The sequence below is a fragment of the Triplophysa dalaica genome, chromosome 16 (genome assembly GCF_015846415.1).
Source record: "Triplophysa dalaica isolate WHDGS20190420 chromosome 16, ASM1584641v1, whole genome shotgun sequence".
Classification (NCBI taxonomy): Eukaryota; Metazoa; Chordata; class Actinopteri; order Cypriniformes; family Nemacheilidae; genus Triplophysa; species Triplophysa dalaica.
The window spans coordinates 7,674,423-7,695,822 of record NC_079557.1 but is presented as its reverse complement, the minus strand read 5'-3'; the positions used below and the strand labels follow the sequence as shown (position 1 = coordinate 7,695,822).

The following is a 21,400-nucleotide window of genomic DNA, read 5'->3' as shown; positions in this document are numbered from 1 at the left end:
ATGCGCACTGGATCACTTCCGGTACTAACAGGAAGGCCTTGGTTGTGGCCAGAAGGGGGCATTAGCGATACCAAAGACCCTTTCAGTAAGGTCTCCTCACTAGGCAGACCAAATCCTACCTAATAAATTATCTCGCTAAATTTAACAGACCAACAATTATATCAGTTATCAACCATAGCGAATATTATTTTTTCGAAGCTCAAATTTTGGAACTTTAATATCATGTTGTTACAAGCCCTGCTTGTGAAGTTGTATTTTACATATATATATATATATATAATAATTTGTATTTATTTTATTTTTGTTATTAATTTTCATTTTGTGATAGTGTTATTTGTATTCACCATGGGTCTGAGAGTAACGCAAATTCAATCTTCTATATGTATGTACAGTACATGTTGCAGAATTGACAATAAAGCAGACTTGTTTACTTCTTTTGACTTCTGCGAATGTCCGATGACGAATCTTTGTTCGAGCGGCCATGAACCGCGTTGCATTTTTTCAAATTCAGTGTACCACGAGTGCAGCATCTTCATGATTGTTATAATCTTTGAGTGAAGCGAGTGGCTAGCTTTCGGTTTTTATAAATTAATTTCCCTTTAGTGTATGTACAGTATGTGTATGTTTAGAGACATATCGTTTTTGTTTAATTTTGTTGACTACTGACATTTCTCCTAAATTTCAAATAAGTTAGATGCATGTATTAGCTATATTGGATGCAAAAAGATGCAAATACTTGTATACACAAGTCTGTTAAAAAGTCTCGATACAGAAATGCGGATTAAAGTCTCTTTTTTTATCCACAGCTCTGTATGTTAATTATGTGATAACATAAAATAAAACACTGGCATTAATGAAACTCAATAAAACTCCTGTTTACTAAACTGATGTTTTATTGTCAGCATCTGCATGCACAAACATATCAGAGATTTTTTTTTCTCACTGTCAAGAGTATAACATGACCCTATGTGTAAACCTTCTGTTCTTTAAATAGTTCATGGCATCCTGAAAACCGAGTATACTGTAGGTCACATCCATATTCTTTGTTCAGTATCAGACAAGTATTACCAATACAGCCTAACAGATTACCAAAATTAAAAACAACATAGAAAAATATTTGCTGTAATTTCCATAGTTTTGGCAAATGTAACAAAGTATTATAAAGATGAAACAAACATGTAGTTGTAGATTTTAAAAGGAGCAAGAAACCATTAGGTTAAACGGACATTTTTTATTGGACAGCTAGAAAAACAAATTTGGTAAGAAACAAAGACCAACTTCTGAAATTCATCATTTAAAAATAGAAAACAACAGATACAGCAATAATATAAAAAATATATAAATAACAGATAAACAATATTAATTATTGGTTTCAGGCTACGTTAAACACTTACGTCCATCTGATTCAAAGGGTGAGGTGAAACTAACAAATAAAATCCATTTTACTTTCCTTACTTGACATTTAACAGCCTTATTAGATCACCATTGGTAGGAGTTATTTTTTATAGTTTTAACAAACGAATGTGTAGGATAATCACGTTTAATGTATTCAAAACATTCAGTTTTAAATAGGGTCAATCTACAGTAGGCCAAACAATAGTAAAACAACAAATACATAATCATTTGTAGTTATCTGTATCACAGTATAATCTTAAAGTCACCATGAAACGGAAATTGCGATCAACTTTTTCCGTATCGTGATGCATCCGAGTGAAACAGCTTCTGAAATAAGAAAAAAAGGTTGGGCGGGGCTTTGTTTGGCCTTCACTTTTTTGATTGGTTTGTTGTGAGTTAGGCCTGGAGCTGATGGCTAAAAATGCCTGGCCATTGGACACTCAGTATCGTCCAACCTCTATTTTGTTGCTTATGTCATGTGGTGAACTGTTGTTGTAAATGAAATAAAAAAATTAATGGTTTGGACGGATAAATCATTTATAATAATCACTGCAACACTGTGTAAAATACTTTAATGTTTGATTTCATGGGGACTTTAAAAGTGGTATTTCTTACATCGTGTCTACATTGGACGCAGCGCGAAGGGGCACAACAAAAGACAATAGAACGCATTATTATAATTACATTTTTTGTCCACTATGGATGCAGCTCCGAGCGACGCGACAATCTCAGAGGACATGAGGTAAGAGTAAAAGAAGAACACACTTTTGGGCTGCTGATATTAAGTTGAAGGACAGAAATCACCTTTCGGGACCACCGTCTGTTTTTCCGAGCACCTTCTCTACTATCCAGAGACACACATAGGGATCTGTTGCCAGGTGCTCTGTTTAAAATTGTGGAGCTAAGAGATTTTGACCTTGTTCTTTTCCTGGGCATTGATCTGCTCCTCTCGTCTCTCCTCTCTCTCAGGCCTGTCCTCGCCCTGACGAGCGATAAGCAGCCGGCAAGTTAGCAAAATACCGAATACCAGGGCATGGGCGTAGCGTTTTAGGGGATCTCCAACCAGCTGGTGAAAGAAAAGCACAGCCAGCATGACCAATAGCAGGATAAAGTTTGCCACGTCTTTTGGTCTTCCTGGTACGAGGGTCAGAACCACGCCACATGCAACCTCAAGGGTACCGATGATCTTGCGTAGAAGAACAGAAGAAATGCCCATCTTTTTCAGTGCAGGAAGTGCCTTGGCATAACTCTTATACGCTCTTTTCTGAAAAGTGAACAAAGACATGTAAAATAGAGTCAATTGAAGTGTAATATTACAATGAACAGTTGCATTCCTTTTTCAAGTGCTGGGCACTGCATAACGCAGAGCTGGATGCAGTAATATTAAGTTACGTGTAAAAACGACAACCCCCTATCGCACTCAGATCCAGGCCTCATAATAAACTCCATTGAAATCACACCATTATCTATACCATATACGGTGCATTTAACATTTAAAAGGAATTGCGTAATTCGGTTCAAAATTCGAATTTATGACGTCATGATGACATCAGCACAGCAGCAGCTGCACCTGCAGATGAGATAAAGAATTCGCTGGAAAGCGCCGCCATTGCCTAAACGCAGAATGCTTCAGAAAGCAACATTTAAGGATTAAAGTCACAATATATATGATTCGTTTCTTGTCTAGATCGTAAATGTAATGCGTAAAGATTTTGCATAGTGATTCAAAAACCGACCTTTTTACGGTATAATGAAACCATGTTGAGCCAGTGCACACTGTTCGGCTGATTCAATTATTTTTCCTAATCCCACTAATGATCCAAGCGTGACCTTATTGTACAAAAATGTTACATTTTGGTTTAAAACTCATTTAGGAATTGAAGATGAAGTCAAAAAGACTAAACGTTTAAGAATATGCGATGCATAGTGTAGCCTACATCTAAAATAATAAATATCCCGGAAGACCTTTTACAGAGAATAATCAGCGTCATAAACGCCTTAAAACAATGCCGTTTCCTCCGTTGCTGCAGATGATGAATATCGGTGCTGCAAAACAACGACCACTCACCATTTCACCATATGCATCTTTGCTTAATCTTGGAGTGAGTTTAATTGTGCCCATGAACACGAAAAAGAGACCCAGTGCAAAGGAGAGGGCGACGATGGTTATTGTCCTGGGCGAAGCCATCTTCGGTAAAGTATCCCTTCGACTGGCATCCGCTGTCCCACTCCAGCTTTCTTCTCTGTCCTGCTGCCGAAGATGCTGAAGGGGGAAGGGCTTGAAATGAATGGAGTCAAATATGGCTGCCTGTCATCCCGTTACAGTACCAGAAAGCACCGCTAGAGTGCGCTGTCGATGTGCAGTAAAACAGTACCACTCATCACAGAACAGTACAAATCATCTTTTATTGCTTTACAGGGGAATATCGGGGAGAATTATTTTGTGTTTGTGCACTTGAATAAGGATCCCGTCATGCATTTCGTTTTCTATATAAAACAACCACAGACCTATAAAAAGTATAAACTGGTTAAAAAAAGAAATGGATAGATTGTTTAGAAAAAAGATATAAAATTCCTTCAAAAATCAAGGTGAACACTTTTTAATATTTACCATAGTAAGCTATTCTGTTTATTTATCAAATTGAATGCCACTGACATGCAAAACACATGCATGTTTTTTCTCTCCAAAAACCAAAAACTCATTTTCATTCCAGAAATTCCTGCACGGATGCCAAAACGATACTGCTTACGTGTTTAACCAAACATGAATCCACACTTCTAACCATTACAAAACAGTTACTGTAGCTTAGATATAGGCTGAGCTCATGCCCAGTAAATAAAACAATAATAATAAATGGTTTAAAATGTTTGGAAGCCATCCATTGCTGCAGAGATCTGCCATGATGATCCTTTCTCTTCACCGCCTCGCAACCTCCTGTTCCTGTCGGGCTTTGAGAGCCAAAATTGCTTTTCTGTAAAGGTCTATAAGGGAAAAGGCAAACGAAATGCTTTCATTAATCTTCTACTTTTCTACAGATCAGGGCTATCGACATTGTGCAAATGCTTTATTTCTCAGTTTCATTGTTTAAATCAAAATATAAAAAGACATTGATAGTAAGTAATATAATACATTTTTTCCAAAAATGCCTAAATTTACCCCAAAAACAGCCGTGATCAAATGTTTTGAGTGCACTAATGCATACCGAAAGTGGTTGAAAGATCAACTGGCTGCATATACGCAGCTGGAACTTCCTCTGTGTTTATCTTGTTTTTTCGTTTTCCTTTAACCGTCTTCTTCCTTTTTCTTTCCCCTTTTTCTGTAATAAATGCTTCAGAGGTCAGAGGCTGCAATACTCAATTGTTTTCTTTGACACATACGTTTCAATCTCAGTACCTTTAGGGGTTTTGGGGACCTCATTTTGGGGGTATTCTGGTGAAACCAAAGTCTCCTCTTTCACTTTGCCTTTGAGTTTCAGCTTTCCATGTTTCCCGTTTATATTGCTGGATTTATCCTTCAGAGCATTTTGGTCCTGTTTTGCTTCATTTGCTTCAGTCTCCTCAAACTCTTCTTCCTTCACGGCTCCTTGGCTTGCACTCCCCTTATTAATCTTAATCGTCACCTTCTTCTTTTTCTTTAGATTCTTTTTAAAAGAGTTTTCCTATAATAAGGCCACAAAATGTGAGTCAACAAGTACAGTAACTGTACAACAACAAAGTGATGTTGACATTTCCGTAATATTAATGAGGTTGAGATAAACATCAAGCATGTGTGACCTGATTCAGAATATTTCTGATTGGTTGCAGCCTCCCATTTTTTGTCACTTTTTCTGTGCGCTGTTCTTGACGAATATCTATTTTGCTTGTTCGGGCTCTGAAGATAAAATAAATTATTATGCATTGCATAATAACAGCAGAGAGAACAGCATAAATGATTCTAAGTAATAGTTTTTATACTGTATCCTCTGTCAAGATAAACCCAGTCCTCACCTCTCCATTTTAGATTTGTTGCAGTTCTTCTCTGTTTTTCCTTTCCAGTCTTTATCCTCTGGGCCTATCGGTCGCTTTCCATCCCTCATCACACGGGCACAGAGGTCTGGGTAGTCCAGACACACGGCTCGTAGTAACCATCGGAGACCTCGCAGGGTCTTTCTGTCTGACCAGCGACGCAGGTCCATTAAGGCAGAACATGGTTCCTGCACATTTAGACAGTATCAGTTTCACTCTTAAATATAAAGAATTAAAAATACATGAACCTATTAGCATCCAGTCAGGATGCTGTAATACCTCAACATTTAAAAAATGAAAATTATTGAGGTTTCTCTGTTAATGCATGTTTAATTTGTGTCATAGAGGTTTTTGAATCGCAGTACTCACAATGTGACAGAGGGATCGGCTCTGGTTTACCAGCCTCTCAAGGGAAAGAATCTCAATAAGTTCATTTCCCAGCAAAGCGTTCATTTTGTCCTGCTTATTCGCAAGCCTGTTATGAAGATGATCAAAATAAGTAAAAAATTGTGAAAAAGTAATTGAGTAAAAAAAATCAGGAAATCTATTTTTTTACATGGAGAATACATCTCACACTAAAAGAGGTTTCCCAGCCACTCTTGGGTGCTTCAGCAAGTCCACCAAAGCTTCTCTGACATCTTTCATTTGTTGTCTGTCGCTGGAGTCGATCACAAAGATGATCCCATGAGCTTCACCATAACGCTCTCTCCAGGACGCTCGAAGCTCAGGAGCTCCACCCATGTCTAGTATGTTAACCAGGTAGTTCTCCACTCTCAGCTCAGTGCTGACACATCCATGAGTGGGACCTACTTCTCCAGGAGGCACTGGACAAAGATGCATAACATCAGAAACTCATTGTATCGCAATATATTTGCATTCTGAATATGTTTCGCATTTATAACAAGCCAAATCACCTCTCATCATCCCTCTGACACAAGAAGTTTTTCCAGCCTTGTCCAAGCCAACCACTAACACTGTGACCTTCCTGATGAAATGGAAAACAAAGGATAGCTATATACCAGAGGCTTCTAATGTTTTTTGTTCAAAACAGGCAAAACTTGTGGATTTGTACCTCAGAGGTTGCTGGAGTTTGGAGACCCAACTGCAGCAGTTGCTCATGAGATTGAACATGTTGATTTGAGAAGGAAAGCACCAAGGAGAGCACCATCGTCCCCTTAACTCGTACCTGAGAACAAACAGTCATGTGACATCATGGCCTTTGGATACATGTTAACCTCTGTTGTGTCTCGTCCAAGCATTAACCTTTGAGAATTAGGGACTTGTTTGTGATCTACATTCGAAACCTAAATTTATTCAGACACGAGACACTATCAATTTACTAGTGGGTGCAGGACAGCAAAATACAGTAAACTGTGACATATTATAATCAAATTTCTTCATACAGTGAAGTACCAGTAAAATGGATTAAATTAAAAATTATTCTGACACTTTGCAGGACCATGTTTTGCATACGTGTTTTTCATTTAATTGCTAACGAACAAAGTTAAGGATTGCTTGGTAATTCAATCAGAAATATAGCAAAAAGATTACTAGGAATTCAAACATTGCTGACATAGATTTGTCCCAACTACCCACCTATTCCCAGTCATGCTTAAGTAGCAGCTGTTTTTCTGGTGTAGACACGCAGTAGTCTAATTACATTTACAGGTGTCTGAGATGTAAGTGATCTCTTTGTTTAGCTCATTGTACATCTGTTCAGCCCCGTAAGCCTTTGAAGAATAGCCTGAGTCAAGGTTATTGTTCTTATTCGTAAACAAATTAACATTTTTACTAGAATGTATGATGACAGCCTGCTTATCAATTCAAATAATGTATTGTATTTTAAAACAAGTTATGTTAAACAAGTTATTAACATATTAAAGCAGGGTTATTGCTACATATCAAAACTTTAGCTGTTCTCCTGCCATTTTATATGCAGGACATACAGGTTATGTAAATCTGAGGGTTGTACAGATTATGTAAATCTGAGTTTAAACGCCCTCCCTATACCAGTCAATAAAAGTCTTTATTAGGTCTTAGTATGTTGCCTTACATTCCGCTACATAATCACGTCATCTCTCAAAATACTAATAGTTACTTACAGTTGTATGTCAACGTCCATGCGTGTGTTGTTGTTTGTTTCTCCAGAGACATTTTGCACAGGGCAACTATTAAAACTAATTGGCTCTACTTATTCCTCTAATCCGGTCACCTCATATGGGAGGAGCTAGTGACGAAATGTCACCAAAGCCATTCAACCGATCAAGTAAGATCTCTCGATGCCTGCTGTGGTCTCAGGTATTTTTTAAATGTAGTTATTTTTAAACTAGTGCCATTGTACATTGTAAGAAATCTGCTAAGGAAATCTGCTTGGAAACAATATTTACAGCCCAATTGTTTGCATGTTACAGTAAATGGCATGGCATGCCATGACCATATCAGATACCATATTTATTTCAAATGACATAACCTCATATGTGTTTTTTTTACATTTTGAGTTTATCAGCAATTGCCCACTGGAGTCAATCCCTGGAGTCAATCCCTGGAGTCAATCCCTGGAGTCAATCATTGACAGTCACAAACCACACCTTAAATGTCCTGTCTGCATTTTATCTCATGTCAAATTAACATCAGTAAATTAACCCTAAACCTCTTCAGATTAGGGAATCATTGTGAATAAATATTAGGGTGGAGTTTCAGGCTTAACCCACATTAAAGCTTGCGTCAATCCCTCTCACGTGATACCAAATCAAACCAAGCAAGCACAATAAACAAACTCTGGTAAATCTGGTAAAACCAGATTAATTTAAATAGTGAAAAAAATATTAGGTCACATAGGCACTAAAAGATGAGCCCGAGAACACCTAAAAAATGAGCTATTTACATCGATAGAGAGCTAAGGTGAGTTAAACCAGCATTGAGACTTCTGAAGTGTGTGTGGTATACTTCTTACCACCAGAGGTCTCTAAAGTTTAATTGAAGTAATATTTATCTGTTTAGTCTTCTGGCATTTGATTTCCAGAGACACTGGATAGTCGCACTTAAGGAGAAACAATTCTGCCATCATTTATTCACCCTCACATCATTTAAAATCTGTATATGACTTTTTCTACTTATAAACACAAAAGTAAATATTTTGAGAAATTGTCTTTGTGGTTTTGTGTCCATGCAGTGGAAGTCATGAGGGCAAGCGGTGTCCAGTTACCATTGTTCTTCTAAATTTCTTTTGTGTTCTGCAGGTTTAGAATGACATGAAGGTGGCGTAAAAGCTGAACTATGCCTTTAAGACATGCCCCTGTGCCTGGGTCTGTTTATATTTTTATAATTCTCCGGGAGATCAAATTATCGAAGATCCAGTTTCTTCTAACACATTTCTTTTGTCATTTTCTCATTTCTTGAAATTATGCCTCGCATTCTCAAAACAGTAAGCACAAATCCATAACATCTCACCCAATTCCCCAAACATCCTATTTTCAGGTCAAAATTAAGCTCTTTTCTCAAAACCATTCACACTTGCTGGAAAAACTTTTCCTGCAGATATGACACACAAGCCGTCAAAATCACCCAAACTGCAACATAGTCTTAGACACTGGTGAGATCTGAAAACACTGCTACTATACCTCTTATTGGGATTGAAGAATAATTTGACAGCTTAGCATTTATTAGAATATACAACATAAAAGAGTGCACATAGAGAGAATTGCAAGAATGAGCTTTAGGAAAATTAAAAAAAAAAAACTATAACGTAGATGAAGATGAAAAAGACAAGAAAAGGTCAAAAACCAAAGAACAATATAAACTGATCATGCAACACAATACAGTATACAACTGCACAAATAACATTTATATTCAGGCATTTAGCAGATTCTTTTATCCAAATTCGTAAAAGTATTACTGCAAAAATACAGAACCGGTAAAAAGGGTGTGCTACCGTTTACTGTATACAGAATAGTGACATTTCTCTTATATAAAGTGTGTACTGATACATTATGTTGAACCGTAAATAGAATAAAGCCCAGTAGATGATTCTAGGATGCACAATTACCTGTGCTCCTATTGATATTATCCTGAGGATTCTCATTGATCTGTCATTAATTTTGCCACTGAATGTTTACTGATAGATAAATGTGTGCTACTTGAGTTTACATCTTGACACTACAGTATATTATGTTTGTGTTTTCGGAATGACAACATGTTTAAACCTTCGCAAAATGAGGACGTTTTTGTGTGGGGTTTGTGCAAGTTGGTGTTTTGTTCTGAGAATGTGTTTATAGTCGTGAGAAAATGGTGAATTGTTTCATGAATTGTGCATTAGCAATCGAGAAAAACTGTATGTAAGGCCATCCCAAAACAAAAGAAATGCAACATCCTCTTTTCTTCTCTCGAGTCTGATCTGATTAAGTAATTACTGGCGTAACCAATCAGGTGCTTACTTATCTGCTGACTACACTCACACAGAACCGTAAACACAGCCCCCTGTCAGCTGGCCATGACACTAATGGAAATAGCTCAGTGACCACATTGACCCATCCCTACAGTGGGCCTTTACAGATCATGCTGTCAGTTTAATGGTAGACACTAGCACAGTTTGGACAATGAGTCTGTGGGGGTGGGGACTGCAGAGCAGAAACAACAGCACCAGTGTGTCTCCTCGTATTTTAAACACATCCAAATTAATAGATAAGTAATTTCTGTACTCAAGTCTAGACATGAAAGAAGAATCATACGAATTTCCAGGTGCTTTATCCTGCAGATGTTACTGCGTTTCTATATGGGTCAAAAGTCTGTGTTAAAGATTAATTTGAATGTGTCTTGTTGGTGATATTCAGTTTGGCTACTTGCATTTCTAGTAATTCACACAGCCGACATTGAGGCAGTGGTTTATTTACAATGGAGTTACACAAATGTGAAACCAGGCAGGTGGCAGGTGTCATTTTCCAGAGCAAATGTACATAAAACGCCCATAATTCGGACTGCATTTGCACAGTGTAAGATTTTTACGTTCGTATCTTTCCGTGGTCGGATCACATTCACAGTTATGCATTTGGCAGACGCTTTTATCCAAAGCGACTTACATTGCAGTAACCTATACATTTATACTTAGGTATATGCAATCCCCTGGGATCGAACCCACAACCTTGCGTTGTTAACGCAATGCTCTTACCACTGAGCTCCAATATTCTGTAACCAATTTCGGCTGGATCATAGATTGGTGCTCTTGGACCTACACATCAGCAGAACCAAGGAACTTATTTTGGACTTTCAGGAAATCAAAACGTACAGAACACTCCGCCCTCTGAATACACGTAGAGGAGATAGAGAGGGTAGAGAGCTTTAAATTCCTCGGCCTACACATCTCGTCCGATCTCACCTGGTCCACACACATCTCCCATCAGGGGAAGAAAGCCTGATAAAGACTTTATTTCCTTAGGAAGTTGAAACACGCTCGCCTACTTCAAAAGCTGGTGAACGACTTATATCGTTCCGCAATAGAGAGCCCGCGAATTTGCACAGTATGGTACTCCAGCTGTCCAGAAGAGAACAGGAAGGACCTGCGGAGGGTAGAGAGGACAGCTGAGCGTGTCATTGATATGTCACTGGCCATTACCCATTACATCTACACTGGCCGACTTCATAAGAAGGCCAAATGCATTTAAAAAGACCCTGCTCACCCTGGACATCATGTGTTCCCCCTTACCTTTTTACAGACTGATAAAAACCAAAACCAACAGACTGAATAACAGTTTCTATCCCCAAGCAGGTAGATGCGTAAATACATAACCACTTACACACTCCCAACCAAACTAAAATGTGCAATAAAAACTCCTTAAAGGTGCAATAACCCTCCCCTACTTTATTACTCTGCCACTGAAGTACCTCAGAGGATTTATATTTTGCATAAAATTGTGTGTATATACCTTTGTTTGTTTATGTATGTAACAACTGTCATCCAGACGAGCTGCTAAACTGGATTTCATTATTCTATTCTATGTTGTGGGTGATGTTTTCAGAGATACAGACAACAAAGTGTGCTGGTATCAAGTTCGTTTATTTCTTCAAAGTCGTTTTATGTAAAGCAGAACAGGGCGTTTACTGAAACTGCCTCAAGCGATCTACAGGTTAGGGTATGTACACATTTGAATCACTTTTGTCTTGACTTAAATATTTTATGGAAAATGTCGTATTTAGTTCAAAGAGCAGGCGGAACAGGTTATGCATCTTGTAAAAAAAGTGACAACAGAGTATATACGATTAATCTGCCACCTCACACAAACATGTAACGCCCACATCCGGTGTGCGCTAGGACCCATGAGACACCAGACAGCCCGTCGATGCATGTTAGAACACACCTGGCTTTTCTGATCAACGCTTCTAATTTCGCCAAAACTCTTCACACAATGGAAACGACGCGACGGTTTGCCGGCGACATCGAGGTGTTCAGATACGTGCTTTAAAGCGCAACGACAACGTGAGCCGACCAAATAATTCGATGCCTTACCTTGTGTTTTACTCACTTAAAGCAGTTTTTACAAGCTCGTCTGTGTTCGCGCGCTTGGATGCTGGCTGGATCGGCGCTGATTCGGCTCCGTTATGCTCGTCAGATTCAACATCACCGATTTGTCTCTAAGTGCTGCATATGTGGCAGCGCGCGCATGATCCGCAAGCGCACTATGTAGGCGATCGCTCAGAAACACGTTGGGAGCATGACATGAACGGGGATCTATATTCTTCTTCTTAAAAGTACTAATGTAAGATGGAAAACAACAACAAGACCGACCACGACATCACGGAGGTGGCGCCGCAGCCGCCCGTAGTGAACGAGAACGGATTCATGACGGTGATCAACCACAGCAGGATCAGGCCACCCTTTAGCGTGGTGTGTACGACGGTCCTGTACTGCGCGGAGTTCATCTGCGCTGCGGTGCTCTGCAGCTTTTACCACAAGACTGACGACGTCGTGTGGATGGGACTGAGCATCACGTTCATGCTGGTGCCGTCGGTGCTTACCCAGCTCACCCTGACGTTTGTGCACCGAGATCTCGGGAAAGACCGGCCGCTTGTGCTCTTCATGCATCTGCTTCAGATGGGGCCTATCATAAGGTATGACAGTGACGATCACATGTTGATCGCAGGCTGATCACATGACCAAAATATTGACAAACAGATGCAGTCCGACATGGCGGGTGTGTGTGTGCGGTTGTTGGTGTTCGTGTGGGTGTGGGTGTTGGTGTTGGTCTGGGTGTAGTCACAGTACAATATTCATAATTCAAAACGGGGAAATAGGTTAAAACCAACACTAAACCTTGTGTTTAAGGTTTTTGTATTGTTCCCCAATCACTAAATACATGGGAACCGGTGTCAGACCACCAAAACCCAACATGTTACCACAGCATAGAGCCCATTAAAACCAATATGGTTCCCAATATAACCATTATATTCATAAAATTGATCTTTAATCTTTTAAAGTGCTGTTTAAACCTGTGGCTTTAGATGGATCGATACATTTAAAGAAGGAAATGTTTTGGTTTGCACATTATATCACGGCAAAAGATCGTAAACAAGTGTGTAACACTGACCATGTTTAATCTATTCAAAAGGCCATTTCCGTGTTGCACTGAAGATAGTCTAGTTAAACATTCTCACTCATTATTACAAAGAAGATATAAAGAATCAGGTTTTGCACACTTGCATTAATAAGTGCATTTAACTTAAGAGAATGAAGGAATAAGTGATAATTCCTGGTTTATTATGAAGATGATAAAAATACCTTTAGCTAATTATAAAAATGCAAAATGGAAGCATTTTAGTATAGTTAACTATAGTGCAATCGTTTTTTATGAATGCTTATATATAAACAGCTATAGTCTTACATTCGAAATTGAATGGGTAAATACACATTGTGCATTTTCTTAAGTTTTTCTTACAATATTGACAATTTGATTGGAAATGTAAGACTATTTAAATGTAACTTATTAATTCAATGGGAGATTTGGCCCATGCAGATAACAAATAAGTTATTCTGAATCTGACACCTGAAAAATAGTAATCAAGAGACCCAGACCGTTGACCGATCATGTGCAACCTATAATTTTGACCTATAATGTTTTCTTACTTGATATGAATGAAATCTTTGAGCATTTTAAGCACTGGGGAATTTTATTTGTCGGTTTACACCACCCAAATGCCAGTGAGATCTTGTAATAGTTTCTTTCACAACATGTTTCCACCAGTTGTAGTTTTGTTCTTTAGCCGTATATCATTTCAGAATACACCGTGAGGATATGAGTAAAAATGTTCAAAGTCCACAGTGGTAGTGTGTGCTTTGAAAGTCTCTCACTAGACACTCGGATACTCCCATTCCTTCTGACGCCCATGTGTTGAATTTCAAAATGTGTTCAGTCTTGTTGAGCAAACATACAGTCCAGGTCGAAAGGTGGAGTTTGTGGAGAATAGGAATTGAATGTGAGTGGAAAACAAAGTCTTGTAGGTTGGATTTGAAATCGAAAGGTGTAGCACACGCTGTATTCAGATGTCACTCAGTTCAAACTACACCGTACTCTAGGAATTTGTGCGTGGTCATTTAAGGACATACACTATCTAGGCTGCAGTCATGTTTTGAAACGTATTCAAATATTTTCATAGGCTGTTGGCTCACCTGTACAGCACAAATCAATGTCAAGTTGTCGTAAAGAGTGGGCAACAGATTCATTCTCTCATCTGTGCACAACAGTTGATTTTTCTTTCATAGGTGTAGTAACATGAGGGCGGTACATGTAAATGTACACTTGTAGTAGTTGTGTGCGAGCTAGTTTACATTTATTTGCTTGGCACGTGTTCTTTCTGAGAACAGATACTTCATGTTTTGTCTGCAGCTAGAGAGAAATAAAGATCAAGTTCAGCTTCAACAACAAATTGTTTTTATTTTTTTACTTAAAGGGGTCATATGGCGTGAATACGTGTTTTTTTCTGTGTCTTTGGTGTGTCATAAGTTACCTATGCATGTATTAGACATGTAAAATTGCAAAAATTAAAGTGTCAGAAAGAAGATGCATTCTATCTCAAAGCGAATGTTCACCCAGACATGCCTGAAACGCCTCGTGTAACCACACCCCGGCGAATGTACGTCACTTCGTAACATGACTTGAGTAAGACCGCCCAAATCTAAATGCAACTAAGGTGGGCGCACTTGTAAATCTCATTGTATCGTCACCGCCGCAGCCATATCGTGGAGACGCTGTGTGTTTCGTTGCGAAAAGAAAGACTCGTTGTTTGCCCTGCCTAAAGATGAGACGAGTAAAAGCGAATGGTTACATTTTATTTACAACACTGTTCAAGAAAAGTACAATCCGAATGTTCAAGTTTGTGCAGCGCATTTCACCGAAGCTTGCTTCACGAACCTGGGAGAGATCAAGACCGGCAATGCACGAAAGCTTTATTTAAAAGTGGGGCCATTCTTACCATAAAAACTTCGCAATGACAGGCGCTTCAGATTCAAAAAGAAAGACCACATTAGTCCTAATAATCAGTAATAATGTTCCAACAAGAGGCAACAAATGTCGTGTTTATAATGGATTTATTGTCTTTGTGGAGTCGCGACGAGACTTGGCGTAACACTGGTTGATCAAGAAGGGCCAACGCACTCGCGTTATTTATTATGTTACCATTCCCTGCTTTAATGCAAACTTGTTTCTATCTCACACAAACTCTGTATGATGTAAATGGTTATTTGTTTATATTATAATCTTTATAACGTTGTATATAAAAGGTAAAACAGTTAGCTATAGTTTTTAACTATTTAACATAATATTTTTTTATAAAACCTTACCAATGCTTTAAATCCTGCTTAAGTCGTGCTGGCAAAGTTGATGTATCGGCTTGATCATCTTTATATTCCTTATCAGATTCAGGCTTGAATTGATATAAGGAAGTACCGATGACATGTTATCTCTTGTCAGTGTCCGTACAATTTCTTTGGAACCTGATGTTCTGAATAGGATAAGAGGGGTTACATTTCTGTGAAACGCTTGCAGTATTCGACCAATCACTACGCACTGGTTAACTGGCCAATCATAGCACACCTTGCTTTTCAGAGCGATGAGCTAAGTAAAATATTAGCATGTTTCAGAGAGCCGGGGCAAAGAGGAGATTCAAACATGCACGGTATGTGGAAAATACAGTGTTTTTGAAAATTAAATTGTGTATACACATTACAATACATCTTAAACAAACAATAATATTCGCGTTAGCCGTGTCATTTGAACCCTTTAAAATGATTTAACTGATGTACTGCATACGCTGTATGCAACAAGACATCTGTTTCCCCTCTTTTTGCCAAGTCTTAAATATGCTGGAGGAATTCCGAGTCCCAGCATGTAATGTAACTCCTTGTGCTGAGGTCAGTAAGATAGCAGTAAATTGTAAATAGAAAAGAGGGTTAAGGGTGAGTGACGACACTATAAATATCTTACACAATGTCAAACTCTGGTTATTTACAGGAAATGTATTTTCCTTACGAAACTCAATCCTGTTTATACCAGTGTTATCTCACAAAGTTTCTTGACTCTACGGAGAGATTGAATGATGATTCTTTATTAACTGACAAATGATAATGTTGGCATATTTAAATTAATTTTTAATTACCCTGTGGATTCATGTAAATTGTTTTCAGCATAAAATGTAATTTAAATGAAACCGCATATAGTAAATTTTTCAGATAGTTACTACATAACATCTTGGTTTGGCTGCTTACACAAAGATTGCATGATGGATCGCTATAGATAGAAAAAAAGCTTTATCTGTTGGTAGGTATCACATATCAAGATCAAAATAGCCACCGTTATCGTGTCTTTGAAAACGTAGTTGCCCAGTTGTTGCTTAGGAGAATGTATGAAGCTTTAAATAGCATTTTAGTGGATCTGGTTGCTTTGTGCAACACAGGCCAAGCTTTCTAATATGGCAGAAAGTTCTCACAATATTAAATTCAGATTATGCCATATTTGTAATAACCTTATTTTAATAATTCCTGTGAATGCTTTGGGTTGCATTTATAATGGCAATATATTAGCTGAATTTACTTTCCATTATCATCACTCAAAGAAGTTTAAAGGGATTTAAGGGAGCTGTATGTAATAATTTTACCCACTAGTGTATTTGGACAGCTCGGTTGCCAATTGGTGACAATCACTGCATATTGCAGCAGACAAACGATCTTGGTCAGAGCAGATTCTACCCTTTCTGGTACGACTACATTGCAAACTTCAAAAAAAGGATTACTATATTATTTTACAACTTACGAGGAGTAATATACCAATTTATTACGCTTAAACGAGACCGCAATATGGCCCATAAAATGCAACCTCAGGAGGACGCAACCTCGGAAACAAACTGCTGATTGAGTTATATTTGCCAACAATAAAACCACTGCCATTGTATAAATTATCAGATAAACTTAGCGTAAGAGTTTATGCTTTCCATTACACAATTGTAAATGTCTGGTAACTCCTGTGAGCGTGGAGTCTGAGGAGGGGGATGGCCGGGAACAGCTCCCTTAATTGTTTACTGTGATTCCAATGCAACCTTAAACAAATGTTCAGTTGTATCATAAAATACAACACTTTAGATTTAAGGTTATAGTTCACGAAAAATGAAAATCCTATTATTGTTTACTCACTGACATGTTCCAAGCCCATTTTCTTCTTGGGGGTGTAAAGGGATAACATATATTGGCAGTACAGGATGAATGACTCGTTTTAGTTCTCAGTAAAGCACCTGATACTGCAGGCGAGTTAGCAACAACTATAAACTTACAGTACAGCGACTTGCCAACCGCATATTTGATTTCATCACTTTCAATGTAAACAGCCCATATGAATGTTACTTTGCCTATGGCACTGTCATATGCGCGTTTTATTTTGTGAGTAACACATTCCTATAATAAAAGCAAGTGTTATGTAATAAAGAGATGTAATTTTAGGTTTTTAATGCAGCCTTTTTAAGCAATTTTTTGGGTGTTTTAGCTCAACAAAAAGAAGCTCTGAATTTAAGGAAGTAAAAAGCAGCACATTAAATGTATGGCGGTATGTGGACTGATTTAAAAAACACACATTTGCCTATAGTTTACTGCAGAGTAGTAAATATAGGGATGCACGATATGATTTTTTTATCGTCCGATACCCATATTGGTCAATTGCTTGATTGCATTGCATTACTTTACAATACTTGATAGTTTTTTTTTTGCATTAAATTAATTGTATTGAACATGAATTGGATCCATTTAACATTTTAATTGAGGAACAAGTTAAGATAAAAATACAGCTAGACAACATGACAATCTACAAATCTTCCAATATTTATTTTATTAACAACAGTAGCTCAAGTTTGTCTTAACATTGAATATTTCTTTAATAAACTTAAATAAAGTCTGTGCTGTTCCCATTTAATTATTTTCTTCGTAAAAAACGTTGGATTATTCTGACATGCAACTCATTGCCTCCATGCAATTCATTTATCAAATAAATCCAACATCGGGGACCGATACATCGGTGCATCCCTATTAAAAGGTCTTTATCGATACTGGGGAGATATTATCCTTGTTAACTAATGAAATGCAGTCAGATTGACTGTAGGTTAAAGTCAATCCTTTATTCAAACGAATGTCGTAGGTATCTAAACATCTTCTAATGTTGTAAAGTGTTTGTCTGAGATTGGGTACGGATCTGACTGACATATTTCTCATGTTTCTGAAAAATGTAGGTTGGTAAATTGCTTTGGAATGGTTACATTTCTTAGATTATAGTGCCACCTTGTGGCCGCTAAGGATATGTCAAATAACCATTTAAGAGATAGTTTACACCAAAATAAAATCATTTATTCACTGTAATGTCCTGAAAACCTGTACATGACTCTTTCTTTTGTGGAACACAATGGAAGTCAGTAGTAGTACAGGGCTAGGGCCAAAGTTGCTTACCAAGGTTCTTCTAAATATCTTTTTTGTGTTCTGCAACGGAAAGTAAGTCATACCGTTTTGAAATAACACGAGAGTAAAAAATGTATATCATTTTTTATTCCTGGGTGAACCATCTCCCTGTTTTCTATTAACTGTGGCTGTCTCATCGCAATGGTTTCAGATCATCGCAATTATTGTACATCTCTGTAGAGGACACAAGGGGGAGCTACAGTGCCTGCATATTGCATATTTTAGTGTATATATTGTAATTTAAGTATGATAATAATGGTCAAATGTACCAACAATCACTTATATAAACGTATATATTCCATAAAAAACCTGTTTTAATTCAATGTAATTGTATTCAAGCTCATCTCAATGTGAAAATCAGGATATCAAAATTTCTTTAACATAGAATTAACATTTTATTGAAGTCTCGCAAGTGTGAAAAAACAGACTAGAAGTTTGACTGATAGCATTTGAATGCTGGCTTCAATTCACTCCTGATCAAACTCATTTTACACATAATTGGCGGCTGAATTATTATATGTAAAAGCCTAGACCTTAAATATATGATGACTCCATTATCTAATAGAAAATAAATTATGGTCTTATATTCATAACAATATGGTGGTTTCAAAAGGCTATCAAAAATTTATGAGAATTAAATGCCAAAGGCATAAAACAGACAATTAATAGTTATAATCGCAATGATTTACTAGACAATTGACCCTCTACTATAGTTAAAACTCTCATGGTTCAACTATGGGTATTATAGTAAGACAATGTAAACATTTGAGGTTACTGTGGTTTTACTACAAATACCATAGTTAAACTGTGGCTACTGTCGTAAAACAGTTCGTTTTCATAAGGGACAAATGTGCTTGCTTTCTTAAATTGGCAAATTATCTCCAAGTCGTTTTTCAACTTTAATTCCAATCTCTTTACCCGTCTGACTGATTTCCCTTTTGATTCCCTCCACTTTTAGGTGCATTGAAGCTCTGATTGTTTACTGTCAGGCAGGTAGGAAAGAGGAGCCATATGTCACCATTTCAAGAAAGATCAAGCTAAAGCACGGGAGAGGTTTGGGCCCAGCTTTAGAATGGGAGATCGGACACACCGAACGCAAGTTAGCCGTCCACCGCAATGCCTTCAAACGCACAGCTGTCATTCAGGCCTTCCTGGGGTCCACCCCTCAGCTTACACTACAGCTCTATGCCACCATACAGGAAAAATACATCCTTCCTGCACGATGTGAGTATGACTATTTCCTGGAAATTTCATCATTTTCATTTTGGTCTTTTTTTAACAAAATCGAACACGCTTTATTTTTACAGTCGCTCTGATGATCATATCCTTGATATCCATCACATACGGGGCATTAGTGTGCAGCGTGCTGGCCATACAGATCAAATATGACGACTACAAAATAAGAATGAAACCCGTTGCCTACCTGTGCATGATCCTCTGGAGAGGGTTAGAGATCGCCACACGGGTCACCACCCTGGTGCTCTTCAGCACAGTGTTCACACACTGGGTGGTCCTAGTGGGCCTGATCAACCTGTTGGTCTTCTTTTTCCAACCCTGGGTGGAGTTCTGGGTCAGGAGGGCATCGTTGCCCGAGAACGTAGAGACGAACTTCAGCAAGCTGGGGACCACTGTGGTCCTCTGCATGGTCACGTTTCTCTACGCCTGCATCAATATTTTCTGTTGGTCGGCCGTGCAGCTGGACCTCGCAGACCATGACCTTGTAGAGAAACAGACCCGCTGGAGACGCCTGGCTATTTACTACACCCTGCGTTTCGGGGAGAACGTGACTCTCATCATCTTGTGGTACCATTTCAAGACAGACTTCTATGAATACGTCTGCACGCCATTGCTAGTGGTGCAACTGATCGTGTGTTATAGCCTAGCTGTGCTTTTCATGCTCGTCTTCCATCAGTTTTGCCATCCATGCCGCAGACTCTTACATTACAACGTCGAGGACTGTCTCCTATGTGCGTGCTGCTGGAAGAAAAGGGAATCGCTGCCACCTACCGACTCGGAAGTTGCTTCTCAGGATCTGTCCCCTCCTGACCACACTAGCCATCTAACGGAAAGAGAGACGGATATCGTGGATGATATTTTGGATGCAGCATGATATGCGTGTTACCGTCGCTGTTTTGTTCCATGCTAGGCATATTTGCACATATCCTGACTCAGGAGTATCATAGTGACGCTCTATTGTACTTTGTGAAGAAATGATTGATTTTATTAGGTCCTAAAAGCTTCAGGAATCTTTTATGTAGTTTGGAATGCTCCTCAAGGAGGTATGTAACAGTTGTGTATAGAGAGTTGCTCATCATTTATTAATTGCGGAGCGCTGATCCGAAGTCCAAAGAATGTGTTCTGTTGATAATAGTTGCATGGCCAGTCTGCAGACCAGGTGTGTGGGAAATGTGCCAAGCGTGCCTCACTGAAAGAAGCTATTTTTGGCTCCCGTTTCACTACTCCTTTTAGGGGAAAACAAGACTTGAAAAGCGGGAAAGCCTTTAAAGTTTTTCTGAATTTGCTTCGAGACCCATGTTTTATTTTTATTTGGAAAAGCCGCCTTTAACTTACTTACTGAACTCTGGAATACTTTTGCCTTAATATTGTGAGACATTTTGCCTAAATAGAATATTAAAGTAAACCGTGCTCTTAACTTTAAACTGAAAAAAAGGTCTGGATGTTTATTTTGTATGGGAATATGTTTACCTGTGTTTTTGTGTTATGTCTCTGTTTACTACTGATTTGGGATATATGAATAAAGCAATGCTTACATTTCGTTTCAAAATTCATGCTGTGGATATTTGAGTGAATCTCATGTAACGGCAACATATTAACCATGTCATGTATGAATTATGATAACCACATTTAGGATTAACTTCCTTTGTTTTTATTGCTTTTATGGCATGAAAACAAGATTTTAACTCCATTTGAGTGGACATCTGAAGAGGTGACCGCGTATAGAATGATTTAGTGATTGATATGCGATTTCCATCAAAACATATGCAAACGCAATATTTTTTTTTT

General features: G+C 38.2%; 3 protein-coding genes across 5 annotated transcripts; 1 reads left to right on the top strand and 2 right to left on the bottom strand.

Moving 5' to 3' along the window:
• Positions 1-875: 875 nt before the first annotated feature.
• Positions 876-3,685, bottom strand: tmem35 (transmembrane protein 35). The gene is made up of 2 exons (XM_056769462.1): positions 3,464-3,685; positions 876-2,659 (listed from the first exon to the last, which is right to left on the bottom strand). Exons 1-2 carry the CDS (start codon positions 3,581-3,583, stop codon positions 2,297-2,299), a joined length of 483 nt encoding a protein of 160 aa, XP_056625440.1. The 5' UTR covers positions 3,584-3,685; the 3' UTR covers positions 876-2,296.
• Positions 3,686-3,801: 116 nt separating this feature from the next.
• arl13a (ADP-ribosylation factor-like 13A) lies at positions 3,802-19,319 on the bottom strand. 3 transcript variants are annotated; one of them, XM_056769461.1, is made up of 10 exons: positions 15,227-19,319; positions 6,473-6,586; positions 6,315-6,385; positions 5,975-6,224; positions 5,770-5,875; positions 5,383-5,588; positions 5,170-5,266; positions 4,790-5,054; positions 4,599-4,712; positions 3,802-4,377 (listed from the first exon to the last, which is right to left on the bottom strand). In XM_056769461.1, the coding sequence occupies exons 2-10, from the start codon at positions 6,529-6,531 to the stop codon at positions 4,313-4,315; spliced, it is 1,233 nt and encodes a 410-aa protein (XP_056625439.1). In that variant the 5' UTR covers positions 6,532-6,586; positions 15,227-19,319; the 3' UTR covers positions 3,802-4,312. The 3 variants fall into 3 exon arrangements, with proteins under 3 accessions (XP_056625439.1, XP_056625438.1, XP_056625437.1); XM_056769460.1 differs by lacking the exon at positions 15,227-19,319 and adding an exon at positions 10,772-11,171; XM_056769459.1 differs by lacking the exon at positions 15,227-19,319 and adding an exon at positions 7,503-8,844.
• On the top strand, positions 11,740-21,148 carry xkrx (XK related X-linked). The gene is made up of 3 exons (XM_056769458.1): positions 11,740-12,501; positions 19,335-19,600; positions 19,684-21,148. Exons 1-3 carry the CDS (start codon positions 12,155-12,157, stop codon positions 20,484-20,486), a joined length of 1,416 nt encoding a protein of 471 aa, XP_056625436.1. The 5' UTR covers positions 11,740-12,154; the 3' UTR covers positions 20,487-21,148.
• Positions 21,149-21,400: the final 252 nt, after the last annotated feature.

Bases quoted from the DNA above. Each gene is read 5' to 3' on its own strand.
- tmem35 (XM_056769462.1), bottom strand. From the start codon at position 3,583: ATGGCTTCGCCCAGGACAATAACCATCGTCGCCCTCTCCTTTGCACTG. The intron at 2,660-3,463 runs GTGAGTGGTCGT...TTCACTTTTCAG, and splicing joins AAGATGCATATGGTGAAATG to AAAAGAGCGTATAAGAGTTA.
- arl13a (XM_056769459.1), bottom strand. From the start codon at position 7,522: ATGGACGTTGACATACAACT. The intron at 6,225-6,314 runs GTGATTTGGCTT...ATCTTTGTCCAG, and splicing joins TGTCAGAGGGATGATGAGAG to TGCCTCCTGGAGAAGTAGGT. The intron at 5,589-5,769 runs GTGAGTACTGCG...CTAAATGTGCAG, and splicing joins GCCGATCCCTCTGTCACATT to GAACCATGTTCTGCCTTAAT.
- xkrx (XM_056769458.1), top strand. From the start codon at position 12,155: ATGGAAAACAACAACAAGACCGACCACGACATCACGGAGGTGGCGCCG. The intron at 12,502-19,334 runs GTATGACAGTGA...CTCCACTTTTAG, and splicing joins CAGATGGGGCCTATCATAAG to GTGCATTGAAGCTCTGATTG. The intron at 19,601-19,683 runs GTGAGTATGACT...TTATTTTTACAG, and splicing joins ATACATCCTTCCTGCACGAT to TCGCTCTGATGATCATATCC.